Source organism: Microtus ochrogaster, unplaced genomic scaffold (assembly GCF_000317375.1).
Source record: "Microtus ochrogaster isolate Prairie Vole_2 unplaced genomic scaffold, MicOch1.0 UNK8, whole genome shotgun sequence".
Taxonomy (NCBI): domain Eukaryota; kingdom Metazoa; phylum Chordata; class Mammalia; order Rodentia; family Cricetidae; genus Microtus; species Microtus ochrogaster.
In genome coordinates, this window is record NW_004949106.1 from 10500461 (window position 1) to 10514683 (window position 14223).

Below are 14223 nucleotides of genomic sequence, written 5' to 3' on the forward strand. Positions count from 1 at the left end.
TCTATAGTATTCAGCCCAGGCTGCACTATAATCTGGCTGCCCACCTGGTGGGGCCCCAGTAGGCGCAGGAACTGCTTGACCCATTTTCTTGGAGCACTCTTCCCAAGCCTTTGTATAACCAACCTGTCCAGTTGGAGTTGGATTCTGCTGGTCTCCGTATAACCTTGACCGTTCGTTTGGGTTGTAGTTGGTGCACCTGCAGAAGCTGCAGACGGGGGCCGTGCCTGCTGTTGGTAATAGTGGGCATTTGGATCTGTTTTTGCCTTAGCTGGGTCAGGAGGAGCCTGTTGCTGCCATTGTGGGTATGCATTTCCCCATCGCTGAGGAGCGTGTGGGGCTGAAGGACCGTGAGGAGCTGGAGCAGGTGGTTGGTCCTGGATTGTAAGGTGCAGGGTTGTATGGTTCCAGGCCCTGGAGGCCTGGGAGGACCTGGAACCCCATGGGGTACAGGGGGCCCTAAATGATTTACTGGGCCCTCAGTCTTTTCTTCTATGAGTTGTTGAGCATAGTCTATTGGCTGTGGAATGCCACGAATTGTAAATAACTTCATATTAGGAACTGCGTTAGGAGGAGCATTCCTTGCACCAGACTGTTGGCTTATGCGTCTTATGGTTTCGCCTCCTTTTCCAATTATCAATCCAGTTTTCCCAGTTGGCACAGTGAAATTACATTCCTGTAGTCCACCAGGTGGTCCCAGATTCCAGTTGCCTTGACCTCTATCTCATCCTCTCCCAACAGGTTCAGGTCCACCAGGATTACAGCCTGAACACTTCGTAGAAGGTCTATGTTAATCTCTTTGGCACGCTGACATCTGGCTGGAGATCCTGTTATCTGTGCTATCCTATCAGGCACTGTTCCATCATCTGGCTTAAACTGAACTCAAACACCAGCATCATTTTGTGTGTTTTTGATCATTTCTCCATTTCTTCCTATTACAATGCCAACAGCAAATCTTGGAATTGGGACATCTGTCCCTTCATTTCCTCCTATTCTTCAGCCATACTCATTCCGCACTTCTCTGAAACCACCTTGATTACGAATTAACTCTAATACCACTTCCTTGGCTTGCTGAACTTCGTATGGCTCACCCGTAATCCTAAGGGGTTTATCAGCACCAGTGTTTTGAAGCCCCTCTTGAATCATAACCATTTGAACACCAGCTCGTTCCTGAAGCTGTTGAATAGTCTCTCCCCCCTTTCCAATAACGAGTCCTGCCTTGCTGGCTGGAATCATGATTTCCTGAACTGCAATTCCACATCCATCACCATGATGAAAGCCAGGTGCTGGTCTTCCCTTTTCAACAGCCTGGTCCAGTAATCTTTTTGCCGATTGGACAGATTCAGGTGTTCCGGTTAGCATACAACCTGTGTATCCTTATTTATTTTGGCTTTTTGATACAGGATTTCCCTGTAGCTCTTGAAGCTTGTCCTGGAACTCACTCTGTAGACAAGGCTGGCTTTGAACTCACGGAGATCTGCCTGCTTCTGCCTCCTGCGTTCAAGGATTAGGTGTGCACCACCCCAATCTGGCATAATAATAACTTCCAAGGACTAGAAATTTAAAGTACCTTGGTAAATAAGCGACATAGGTGTAATACCTTAAACAAGAGTAGAAACATATATTTAGTATAACAAAAATAGCTTAAAATTTGTATCAATATAGCTAAATCCATACCAATGTAAAATATTTGAAGGTAATAGTTGCCTTTTTATCCTACATTACATTTCTATATCATCCCAAACAATGACAAATATCCATAAACCATTGAATAACCAAAAGCCACCCATCCCATCTCTTGGGAATGTGAGCGGTGTGTTCTCCATACTGTTTCCTATTGTCTGGGGACACTGGCATCTTTACGGGTTCCTGAAAAATGATCATAATGATCAAGTCCTGGCTAGAATATTCTGGCTAGAATATTCTGTGAGGCTGGATCATCTCAGTCAGCACCCTTGTTGCTGTTTTGGATGCAGAACTCTGCTGAGGAAACTGCAGCAGAGGCACCTGGGCCCCCCGTTTTCCTTGGTGTCTGGTCCCCTTGCTCTGAAAACTCACACGCTTTCAGAGGTAACATTCATTCTGTCTGCATTAACACAAGTATTGAATGTGCATTGTACACTAGCAGGTCCCAAAGATAATTTTTTTGTTTTATGTTTGAGTAGGTAGAATATATGTCACCTGTTCTGGAGTTTTTCTATGTTTATTTTTTTTTTTATATTTGTATCCAGGATTTTTAGGGGGTCTCCCCTGATTAAACCTGATCCTCTTAACCTGGAATGAATCCACAACCTTTCGTTTCCTGTGGAAACAAAAACATAATCTCTTCCCCAATGGAACATATTTTTTTAAATAGTTATATATTTATTTATTATGTATACAATATTCTGTCTGTGTGTATGTCTGCAGGCCAGAAGAAGGCACCAGACCCCATTACAGATGGTTGTGAGCCACCATGTGGTTGCTGGGAATTGAACTCAGGACCTTTGGAAGAGCAGCCAATGCTCTTAAACTCTGAGCCATCTCTCCATCCCATAGACATAATTTTTTTTTTGCATTGCCAAATCACAAAAACGGGCACAGAGACGTATTATTATAAAAGCTTGACCTGTAACTTAGGCTTGTTTCTAACTAGCGCTTGTAACTTAGATTAACCCATTTCTATTAATTTATTTTTTGCCTCATGGCCTTATTACATTTACTCTGTAACGCCCATATTGCTATCCTGCTTCTCTGTCTCTGGCTGGGGACTGCACCTTCTTCCAGCATCCCCTCTGCCCAGAAAATCCTGCCTAGCTATTGGCCAGTTAGCTTTTATTAAACCAATCAGAGTGACACATATTCACATGTCCAAAAAGATTCCTCCACAACAGACAGGCCTGCTGTCAGCATCTAGTACCTGGCAGCCAGACTGTAGCTCAGAAGCCCATAATGTGCAGGGAAATATCCACAAAAAATCGATTTTCTGTCCTGAAATGTCAACAGTGCCCAAATTAAGATGCACCATATATGTAGTGGACTTGTTGTTATGAGATAGATTATAATGACATCCTGGAGAAGCCATCCGCTTTCTGGGTAAGCTTGGGTAAGCATAATACCTTCCCAGCCCCTCAGTGTCCTTATGTGTAAAATAGAGATGGATTGGCAGTCACAGAACAGTTAGCACATTAACAGTTGTCTGCTATGTCTTCCAAGCATCCAGCAGTCCTGATATTATTGAGTCCGGCATTCCCCAAGAAGCAAACACAAAGACAAGGACTCAAATAGAAGCATTTCACTTGGGAAGCGTAAGCAACACAGTAAAGAAGATGAAAAAGTAATACCATGTGGGTGAACTACAACCAATGCAGAAGATAGTACTGAGTGTGGGTGTGTTAGTGTGATAGACCTAGCCAAGTGCCACATGAACGAACTTCCATCTTCTGCTACCACGTCCGAGTGGAGCATGGCCTCCTTGGACCACAGTTTCAGCAACTTCTTCATGCAGTTGCCTTTGGTTGAGGTAGTCTATCACAGCAACAGAAAGGTACTCTCTTTGCTCAAGACTGTTTTAGCCACCCAGGGTCTTTTCAATTTCTCTGAAAAATAACATTGGGATTTTACCTGATGTTGTTTTGAATATATAGATTGCTTTTGGTAGGATGGCAAATTTTACAATATGAATTCTTCTGATCCGTGAGTATGGGTCATTCTACTTCTTTAAACAGGCATCCACTAGGGGAAAATACTTTGTTGTAATTTTATTAGTAAAATTACATTAGCAAAATTAAAATTAGTAAAATTCAGCTTTAGTTGTGTGCAAATCACATTTGGCAATCAACAGGTTATACATTATCCTAATAGCCAAACATGCTCTGGGATTGAACTGTAAGCCCGAGAGTCAATTACAAGAAGGGTGCCATGCTTGGGAAACAGGTTGAAATGAGAAATTCTGACACAGATTTTTTTTTTTTAATCAAGGACCAACAAGATGGTACAGCAGACAGAAGTACATCCTGAAGGATGCTGATGATGACCTGAAATCCATAATAGAAGAAGAGTACTCACTCCTTGACGTTATCTTTGACATGTATGCTGTGATGAACACACTTGTGTGTTCATGCATCCACATGAAAGCTCGTATACACACACAGAGTTGTGTATATATAATCTATGATAATTTTTAATATTTAAAAGGATTTCAAAATAAGGCTAGGCTTGATAGTAACATTTCTTCAGTCTTACATTTTAACAAACTGCAGGTTTCTGACTTAATCTGAACCAAGCACATGTAGGGCCAAATAGACGTAGCATTCTGCTAATAGCTCTTCCTAGTGACTTGTATTTGAGACTGTAAAAGAAGCATACTTAGCCGGGCGGTGGGTGGCGCACACCTTTAATCCCAGCACTTGGGAGGCAGAGGCAGACAGATCTCTGTGAATTCAAGGCCAGCCTGGTCTACAAGAGTTAGTTCCAGGGCCTAGAGAGATGACTCAGAGGTTAAGAGCATTGCCTGCTCTTCCAAAGGTCCTGAGTTCAATTCCCAGCAACCACATGGTGGCTCACAACCATCTGTAATGGGGTCTGGTGCCTTCTTCTGGCCTGCAGGCATACACACAGACAGAATATTGTATACATAATAAATAAATACATATTTAAAAACAAACAAACAAACAAAAAAGAAGCATACTTAACTCAAATTGCTTTTCTGTTAGACCTGTTACAAAAAGCTAAAATAGAGATAACTACAAGTATCTACTCTCTAAACTACATATATAAGTCCACAAGAAAAGAATGATTTTCTATTGAAGCCACTTTTTGATGAACTTGGGAGCACAGACTGCCCACAACTCTGATAGGGACAAGCATCATCTTTGTTTCCGTGATATCACCCAAGCTTGGAAGCACAGCTTTTTATAAGACTTAACTAGAACTGATCAGACTCTGATTTTAGCCACAGCTCTTGACCCACTGTTCAGAAAGATAATTATTTTCCCAGCAGAATTCTATTAGGAAAAAATGTGTTTACCTGGTGGAACTATTCAGGAATGTTCCATGGTGTGACATGCCTTCCATTCTTTCCCCCTTCTAGAGTAGATTCCGTTGGAGAGATGACACTTCCGATCTTGGATGGATGTGTTGAGTTATTTAAATATCATTCTTGGCTTTAAAAAGAACTGAGAAAGCCTCTGCCCTTTGGAAGATTTGTCTTCCATGCTCTGACTTTGAAACCTCAGACAAATCAGTCTCTAAGGCACTATCTCTTTCTTCTATCAAAGACCTCAATGCCTTTAGTTTATCTCCAAAGTACGCTGAAGTGAGTCACCTCTGGGTTTTTCTCTCCTTTTTCTTCTCTACCTTAGACAAAGTGTAAGCCTGGGTACAGAGATGATGGACCCTTTACATCCAACTGCTGAACAGCTGAGCTGCAGGCAGGGCTACAGTTTTACAACTTATTTGTAGTAAGATCCCATATATGAATAAATGGCAATCAAAATGTTAATAGTGATCACATCTGTGTGGTTGCATTTTGGATGTTTTTCCTTGCCTCGCTGTGCTATTCTGAGCTTCTCTCAAGGCTTAGTTAATTAGTGGGGCTGGGGAACAGAGAGATAAATAAAAAAGGTAATTTCAGTATAAATTTCCAATTGCTGGGGGCTAAAGAAATGGCTCAGTGGTTAAGAGCACTGACTGCTCTTCCAAAGGTCCTGAGTTCAATTCCCTGCAACCAAATGGTGGCTCACAGCCATCTATAATGAGATCTGGCGCCCCCTTCTGGCTTGTGGGCACACATGGAAAGAATGCTGTACACATAATAAATAAATATTTTAAAAAAAAATTTCCAATTGCTTACTGCTATTGGCAATCAGAACTCACCTCTGAGGGACTTTGTAAATGTAAATCAAATTAATCTCCCAGAAGACCTGTTAGACATTGGGCAAGGGCTATATATTATAAAAATATAATTCTTTACGTTTCCAAGTTGCTCAATCAACAGAGCCAGCAGCTTCACAAAGGGTTCACTTGTCTTACATCAGAGACAGCGTGCAGAGGAGCCTGTCTGCTGTGGTTAGCTTGCTAGGATTTAGAATCACCGAGGAGACAAATCTTTGAAGGATGTTTCTAGATCAGGTTAAATGAAGTAAGTCTACAGACCCTGATCCCAGTGTATGGATGGAACCATTTCAGGGGCTGATCCTGAACAAAATAAAAATGAGGAAGCAAGCTGATCATCAAGATTCATCTCTCTTGGCTTCCTGGCTGCAGCCCAAACTTCCTCCTCCATGAATTGTCTGCCAACATCTGTGCCCTTGAGCTGTGAGCCAAAAGAAACCCTTCCCATTAAGTTGCTTTTGTTAGGTGCTTTGTTAGGGCAATGACAAAAGTAACTACTAGACACTTCTTAGAGCAACCAGAAAGCAGAGAGATGGAGGGCCAAGATACACCCTTAAAAGATGCATGCTCCAAGTATCGTTATGGTCTGAATATAAAACATCATCATAGGCTTCTGGGTTTGAACACTTGATCTCAGTTTACAGTGCCGAGGTGGGAGCTAACTGGAAGAAATGGGTCATGGAGCAAGACTTAAAGGTGTTAACCCTTCCTGATCGTCCTTGTTGTAACAAGTATTCAAAAGCTCCTGCCTGCAGTATGCCTCCCTCCCCTGATAGACTGATAGTACCTAACACTGAAAGGCAGAATAAATCATTCCTCCCTGTAGGTGCATGTCAGGCTTTTTGTCATAGGAGAAAGGTAACCAGCAAATGCTATGCACTTCTAAGTGGATTAGTCTATTGATAAGACTCATCAGCACTTTCATGTACCAAATGGTGTGGGAGATCCGTCTGTCTATGTGTTGCTTTTATTGGTTAATGAATAAAGAAACTGTCTTGGCCTGTGATAGGACAAAAGAACAGAGCTAGGTGGGGAAAACTAAAGTGAATGCTGGGGAGAGAGGAGGCAGGGTCAGAGAGACGCCATGTTGCCCCACTGGAGTTGAATGGAACTTAACCCAGTATGCCACAGCCACGTCGCAATACATAGATTACTAGAAATGGGTTAAATTCAGATGTAAGAGTTAGCCAATAAGAAGCTAGAGCTAATGGGCCAAGCAGCAATTTAAATAATATTATTTGGGGGCTGAACAGTTGGGAACAAACAAGCGGCCTCCTCCTACAACCAACTACTCAATACTGTATACCAAGCCTTAGGCACATGAGTCTTTGCAGTAAATACTTGATATCCAAATCATAACAGACCGTCTGAAGAGGCAACACTACAGATAGCAAAAGGGCTAGTGGTTAAGTGGGGACTGCGGGACAAACAGCATAGGGAATCTTTAGGATACTATAACTACTCTGTGTAATACTGTAATGGTGAATTCATGCTACAATGTTTATCCCATCCCAGAGGACTTACAGCCCTGAGAGTGAGCTACAGTGTGTACCATAGACTTTAGTGCTGGATGGTGTTGATGGAGTCTGACTGATTATAACAAATGTACCCCTCTGGTATAGGTGCTTGCAGGGACAGCTGTGAAGGGCTATGTGACACAAACGTGCTGTGACCTAAATGTCCAATGGATTTTAGAAATCCATTTGAAAAGCTTCATACCTAGCAAAAAGGAGTGACAACTGACATCAAGGTTTCATGTTTTAGTTAAGAGATCTTTGCCATAATAATACAGTAGATCTTGTTGGATTCCTCCAAGGGAAAACCAATTCCTGGAGGTCCTTCTTCTGTGGATCCTTTCTTCCAATGTTAGCAGAAAACCCTAAGTGGCAATCAGAATTCAATCATCAGCTCGGTGCAAGCTGAAACCCTGGACTGCAGGGCAGCTTATGAGCTTCCCACATGTGAGAAGATCAGCTGACGGTTACAGACTCGGTTCCCTGCCCGGTGCAGAAATCATGATGGCAACAGCAGCAGCAGCTTCTACACGGGATCATCTTTTCATTGCTGACATATGAGTCACTCTAGGTATTGGAATAAAGACACGGTGGCACCTCCCAAAGGGAAGGACTGCAGCATGCCTTAATACTGAGACAGTGTGATCAGAAATACTCGGGAACACTTGCATGAAAACCGGGGCCCTTATTCTGAAGGGTCTCTTCGGAATCCCAGGGTAATCAGAACAGGGAATGAAAATGCCAAACTCCTTTCCCTTGAGAGGATGACTATGATTAAATGTTCATTTACCTAAGGAGATCTGCGTCACTCGCATGTCCCCCTATGTGCCAACTATAGCCAGAATTCACATATGATCATCCCAACCGCTTAAACCCATCTGCATTAGCAGATAGCCTGGAATGGACAGGGACCCAAATACAGCTTCTCTGTTCTTCACTTTCCTAGCACAACAAGAGCAGATGGATCTTTGATTTTTCATCAGTGTTTTTTACTCCACCCATATTAAATCATTTTAGTTAAGACTAGAGCTCATTCTTCCTTATATACTTTATTTATGAGGGGTCTTTCCCCATTCCCTCAGTTCCAATGTTTCATCAGTGAAAAAAACCAACCTCGATCCCCTTTCATTAAACAATTCTCTTCCCTACCATCCACTCAATTCTTCTTGAATTTCTTTGCCTAGACAATTCTTTCTTTCTTTCTTTCTTTCTTTCTTTCTTTCTTTCTTTCTTTCTTTCTTTCTTCCTTCCTTCCTTCCTTCCTTTCCTTCTCTCTCTCTCTCTCTCTCTCTCTCTCTCTCCCTCCCTCCCTCCCTCCCTCCCTCCTTCCTTCCTTTCTTTCTTTTACAAATAAAAACATGAAGCATCCCACACACAGGATTCTGTAAACACTGGTAGCCGAACAAGTGCAACTTCAAAAGTAAATACAAAGTAAGAGGCAAAACCTACAAGCATTTTGCCATTAGGAGAAAATAGTTGTCCAGAAATGACCCCATCCAGACACAAAAGTGGCTCTGTCCCCTAGGGAGGTGGCGGTGCTCTGCTGTGCACTGTGCTCCCTGCGCCCATCTCAGAAATCGCCCAGCTCAAACTCAAGCACACAGTTTGAGCTGAAGTCTGTGCTCTGAACATTCATTCTCCCGAAGACACACATCCTGACTCTGAGGATGCCCCTCTTCCTGTGCTGCCCCCACCGCTCTCCTCAGGCCTGTTCACTTTCCCGAGGGGCTGGGTAAAGTAGCTTTCGCTACTGTACCCAGTCACTTCAATCTTCAACTTTTGCCGTCACCTTTCTCCACCAAGTAATGCTATGTCTCTGTTCTCCAGGGCCTTATTGGCTTGGATTTATCATCAATTACACAGCATACAAGGACACTGAACAGTCAAGCCTTGGGTGTAGGTAATCTTGCTAAGATGTTCTGAGACTCTAGGTAAAGTCATTTTCATCATGAAGCTGTTTCTGTGCACACAACCCGGCCTGCTTAGTCAGGCACTTGCAAGAGACACATGAGCTCAAAATCCATTTTTGTTTTTTTATTGGTACAGTTCTCTCACACATAAAGCCAATAACCAATTCCAAAGAAAAACAGTAACCCAGTCCTTAGTCCTGCAGGGAGCACTAAAGAATGTCCCAACTTTGGAACAGCAGGCAAGGCTGACGGAAAACACCAAACTACAAATGACATTGAAATTTAGGGAAGGGTGGGGCTGAGGGTGCAAAAGGAGCCTCCTCTCCCCAAGGCCTCTGTCCCAGGCCTTCCTGTAGTCACCAACGTCCCACGGCACTGGCCAGCCTTCAGACCGCTTCCTACTCAAACCCCATGAGTTGCAGCCACAGCATGTTAACTTATTTGGGGAATGGGGTAGTTCATCAAAGACCTAGTTCATCAAAGGCTGAAGGCAGTGAAGCAACTCCAAAGGACAAAGAAAACACTGCTCACACCTCAACACCACACAAGCAAACAGTCATACTCCAGTGGCCATCAGCACAAAGGAAACACCATTGAACAGGGGCCTGGACTGGTCACTGTGAGTGGACAAACATGTAGCACCAACAAAGTCAAGGCCAGACCTGACCTCAAATACAAGCCCATCAGCTTCCCAGATGTAACTTTTAGACAGATAACCGTATTCTGGATGCTGGTCTTCAGCCTCACCAAGATCCAAATGGTCACCACAAAAACCAGGGCTGCTTAGTTGCCCTTCAGTCCTTTTCTGAGCAAGAAAGATCTCACACCAACTCTGACTGTGATGCTGCCACAAAACGAACACACCCTTTTAAGAACATTCTTGTTCTTCAGTTCTGGAAAGAGGGGTTTCCCAAACCTGAATTTACCGCCATCAAGTAGTATACTATACAGTACTTAATGGAAGCAGACGGACTTCAAGGAACTAACCATATTCTTTTTTTTTTTTGGTTTTTCGAGACAGGGTTTCTCTGTGGCTTTGGTGCCTGTCCTGGAACTAGCTCTGTAGACCAGGCTGGTCTCGAACTCACAGAGATCTGCCTGTCTCTGCCTCCTGAGTGCTGGGATTAAAGGCGTGCGCCACCACTGCCCGGCCACTAACCATATTCTTTAAGGAACTTGAAGCAAACAGCTTACATGTACCACTTATGATGGGAAAATATCCAAGGTGGAGGACCGACTCAAAGGTCAACTTCTACCACAAAGTAAGGTAATCCCAGATACTGCTGTCTGGCTTGCCTCTGCACACAGCCGAAGAAATGTCAGAGGAAGGGGCTGCCATATACCACACATGTAAGAGTGAACAGATCAAACCAAGAGGCAAGGCCTGGACCTGACCCTGGGGAGGACAGTAGTATCATTTTCTTACCATGTTTAAGCAGCTAATGGGCTATTTAAAAAAAGAAAGAGAGAAAGAAAGAAAGAGGGAGAGAGAGCGAAAGAAAGGAAGGAAGGAAGGAAGAAAGAAAAAAAAGAAAGAAAAAAGAAAGGAATGAGGAAAGAAAGAAAAAGAAAGGAAGGAAGAAAGAAAGAAAAGGGAAGGAAGAAAGAAAAAGAAAGGAGGGAAGAAAAAAGGAAGTAAGGAAAAGAGAGAGAAAGAGAAAGAAAGAGAAAGGAAGAAAGAAAAAAGAAAGGAAGGAGGGAAGAAAGAAAAAAGAAAGGAAGGAAGGAAGGAAGGAAGGAAGAAAGAAAGAAAGAAAGAAAGAAAGAAAGAAAGAAAGGAAGAAAGGTGAATATATTGGTGCGAGAACGCGGGCAGGGTCTGCACAGCTGATGATTCTATTGAGCTCAGCACAGCCCTCCCTGGCGCTCACAGGAAGGTACCAAGCAAATCTCTTCTCACCTTCAAGGCACCAGGTCTCCTGCCATACCCGCAGCACCACGCTGTCCCTGGGTGCAGTCCGCAGGCCTGGCCTGGAGCCATTCTGCCACCTAAAAGGTTTTTTTTCTCCCCAAACGAAGCCTCAGTTTGGGCTCTGACTCCCCGAGGCCAAAGGCTGCACTAACACAGCTGGTCACTGATCTCCTGCTGCAGACCTGTGTCCTGTGTTGATGAAGAGCAGTGCTGAGTCTGAGCTCCCGGGGACTCCTTTCAGACATTCTAGCCGGATTGCGCGTGGCTGTAGCACCCAGGAACTGCCTTTCATCCACCCTGGCAAACCTCCTCGGCCGAGGACACTTGCCTTAGCACACAGACTGTCTCTGGCATTTGGTCCTTTTGCAGTTAAGCAATTTGTCGGAGGTAAAAACCCCACCCACTGGGTGTAAAGATGTGGGCTTCTGTGTCAACCGGGAGGCGACGGGAGTCCACTTCCTCTCCCGCAGTTGGACAAGACTCAACCAACAGCAAGAGACCCAACATCTGTTTACCAGGGCCGGCTAAGCTGGTTGTCTGATTACCAGAAAGCTTCTTCACACAGCCAGAGACAGACTGAGAAGGGGCACAATAGTGAGGGAGAGGGGATGGAAACAGATAGGAGGAGTGGGGTGAGAAACCAGGAGGCCAGGTTGGGGGCTCCCACAGAGAAGCGCTCTGGAAAGGGGCAGGCAGACCCTATTTGTCCCTCATCTTGGAAGTCATTAGAAGCCACCTGAGAGAGTGGAGCATTTAGCCGGTCAAGTTCGTCCACCTGTGGCGGATGATGCATTATTAGCTCTTGGTCTTCCAAGCCGTCCCCTCCAGAAGCCACCAGGTTAGTGAAGGGCCTGCTGCCGAACACACTGGAAAGCCACACGGCGACTCTTCCCTTCCTCCTTTTCCCAGGACATCTGGATAAAGGGGCGCTGCACCTCAGACCTCCCTCCAGGTCTCCTCTTAATCTTTTCTTTACAAGTAGGATACCCTTCAATTCCAATGCGAATGTTCTTCAGGCTCCGGCCCTTTAGCAACATCTCGGTTCTCAATGTACTGAAAGAATCTGTAGAGCTTGGAGCTGTAAAGAATTTGGGAATACTCTTCCCCCACGAGTGTGGGGGGTTGGTCTTCATCCCAGTCCACAGAATCCTCATCTGTCAGCACGACAATGTGGCACTCTCGCTCCCCTCTCTTGGCACAGCACACCGTGATGGGCAGAATCAGTTCCTCGAGGTGGTGATCAAACTGCTTGTGAGCACCATCATCGGGCAGCTCATGGAGGTAAAGCCCTCAGATCTTGACAGTGGATAGCGTTGAAGTCAAAGTTAATGCAGAGATAGTCACATGCGTCTCTCAGATCTGGGAATAGAGATGCCGTCCATCCGGATAGTTGCTGATGTCAGTTTTGTAATAATCAGCGGAAGGCACTGAACCCTTCGGCAACCTCCTACTCCCTCTTTTCCCTTGGCCTCTTCCTGGTCCAAACATTCTTCCCAACATGGTGTCTGGGTGAGCAGTGAAAATCTGGGGGTACACCACAAAGCGTGTGCCATCTCCAAGAAGCGTCACTTTTTGGGGGTCTTGGGAGTGGGAGCGAGATCTACTTCCGAAGCCTACGCCGCTGTTCCCAAATCTCTCTGAAAGGATGAACGGCTCATCGCTCCGCTTGCGTCCAGTCTGGAAGCGTGAGCCCTTGCTGTCTGCAGGAAGTGGCATTATGCGAGGATACTGAAGGCTTGCTGGCTGCGGGGCATAGTCAAGTGCAAAGTCTGAAAGATGAGACAAGTAAAAAGTAACTAAGGCGGAAACATCGGTCCCCCCCGCCGCGCTCTTTGCCCCGGAACCCCCGAAGCCACCCAGGATGTGTGAGCAAGCCGCATCCGGTTCCGCTGCGCTCCGGCCACCCCGTGTCCCTGCCCCCAGCCCCGCCCAGTCTCTGCCTAGATAATTCTTATAATTTCCTTTATCACAACTAAACTTCTGATTATTCATCATAATAAAAACAAATAGATATTTCTGTAATGTCATATAATATCCTTCCAAATTCATTTCCAGTATCTTTTAAAAACAGGTTTCATTGGACTCTTCTTTATCTTACATAAATAATTCCCATGAATATAGGAATTGTAAGTTACCCATATGGATATGATTTGGTCAAGAGGCAACACTGGCCATACTATTATCTACAGATTTTACTCATTATTTATATGGTCACTTTTTAAATTGTGCTTTGGGTATATAAGACAGTGCCTGCACAGCAGAACGATCAAAGATCACGTCTTCAAGGTCAGCTTTGTCTTATACCAATTCCAAGTCAGCCAGAGATTCCCAGTGAGGCAAAAGAAAAACAATGACAATAGCAACAAAACGGCTAGCAGTCTCTCAGATTAATATCAAACAGTCAGAAACTAAAAATAGAACAATTCCAAGCTTCAGTAGCTAAACAAGAGTAAATGAGCTAGGTGGTAGTGGCACATGCCTTTAATACCAGTCCTTGGGAGTCAGAGGCAGATAGCATGATCTACAAAGTGTGTTCTAGAATAGCCACAGCTGTTACACAGAGAAACCCTGTCTAGAGGGGGAGAAAATGTAAAGAAAGGGAAGTCCACAGGAGATGCTCAGCAAGCATGGCAACTGGAGTTTGAACCCAGAAACTCATCTAGAAAAGGAGATGAGAAATTCTTGTAAATGGTTCTAAAATCTGAATAGCTCCTTCCCCTTGAACACACAAATGACCTAGTGAAGGAGGGCTGAAATCCGAGCGGCTGAAATGCAGCTGAGCTATTACTGTGTTTGCCTGGCATGCATTTAATTCAAATTTGAATAAGATAAGCCAATCACAGTCTTGGTAAAATAGTCTGAAAATCTATTAGATGTGATAATTACAATGACTAATATTCTTGTATTTTCCAGAAAATAGTGTCTTCACAGTTTAAGGACAAGAACATGCAGGAGAGAAAGTCTTTTACAACTGTTTCTTAAAAACCCTGTGTGTGAGTCGGGCGGTGGTGGCGCA

General features: G+C 44.2%; 1 protein-coding gene and 2 pseudogenes across 1 annotated transcript in view; all 3 read right to left on the reverse strand.

Moving 5' to 3' along the window:
* LOC101986703 overlaps positions 1-1359 on the reverse strand; it is a 5277-nt pseudogene extending 3918 nt beyond the window's left edge.
* Positions 1-11714, reverse strand: part of Mettl21c (methyltransferase like 21C) — a 27826-nt gene extending 16112 nt beyond the window's left edge. The window contains exons 1-2 of the mRNA XM_026788843.1: positions 11612-11714; positions 11196-11315 (exon numbers count right to left, since the gene is read on the reverse strand). Coding sequence (XP_026644644.1) covers positions 11196-11315; positions 11612-11714 — 223 coding nt within the window. The remainder of the gene's footprint in view (positions 1-11195; positions 11316-11611) is intronic.
* LOC101986988 overlaps positions 11307-14223 on the reverse strand; it is a 4342-nt pseudogene continuing 1425 nt past the window's right edge.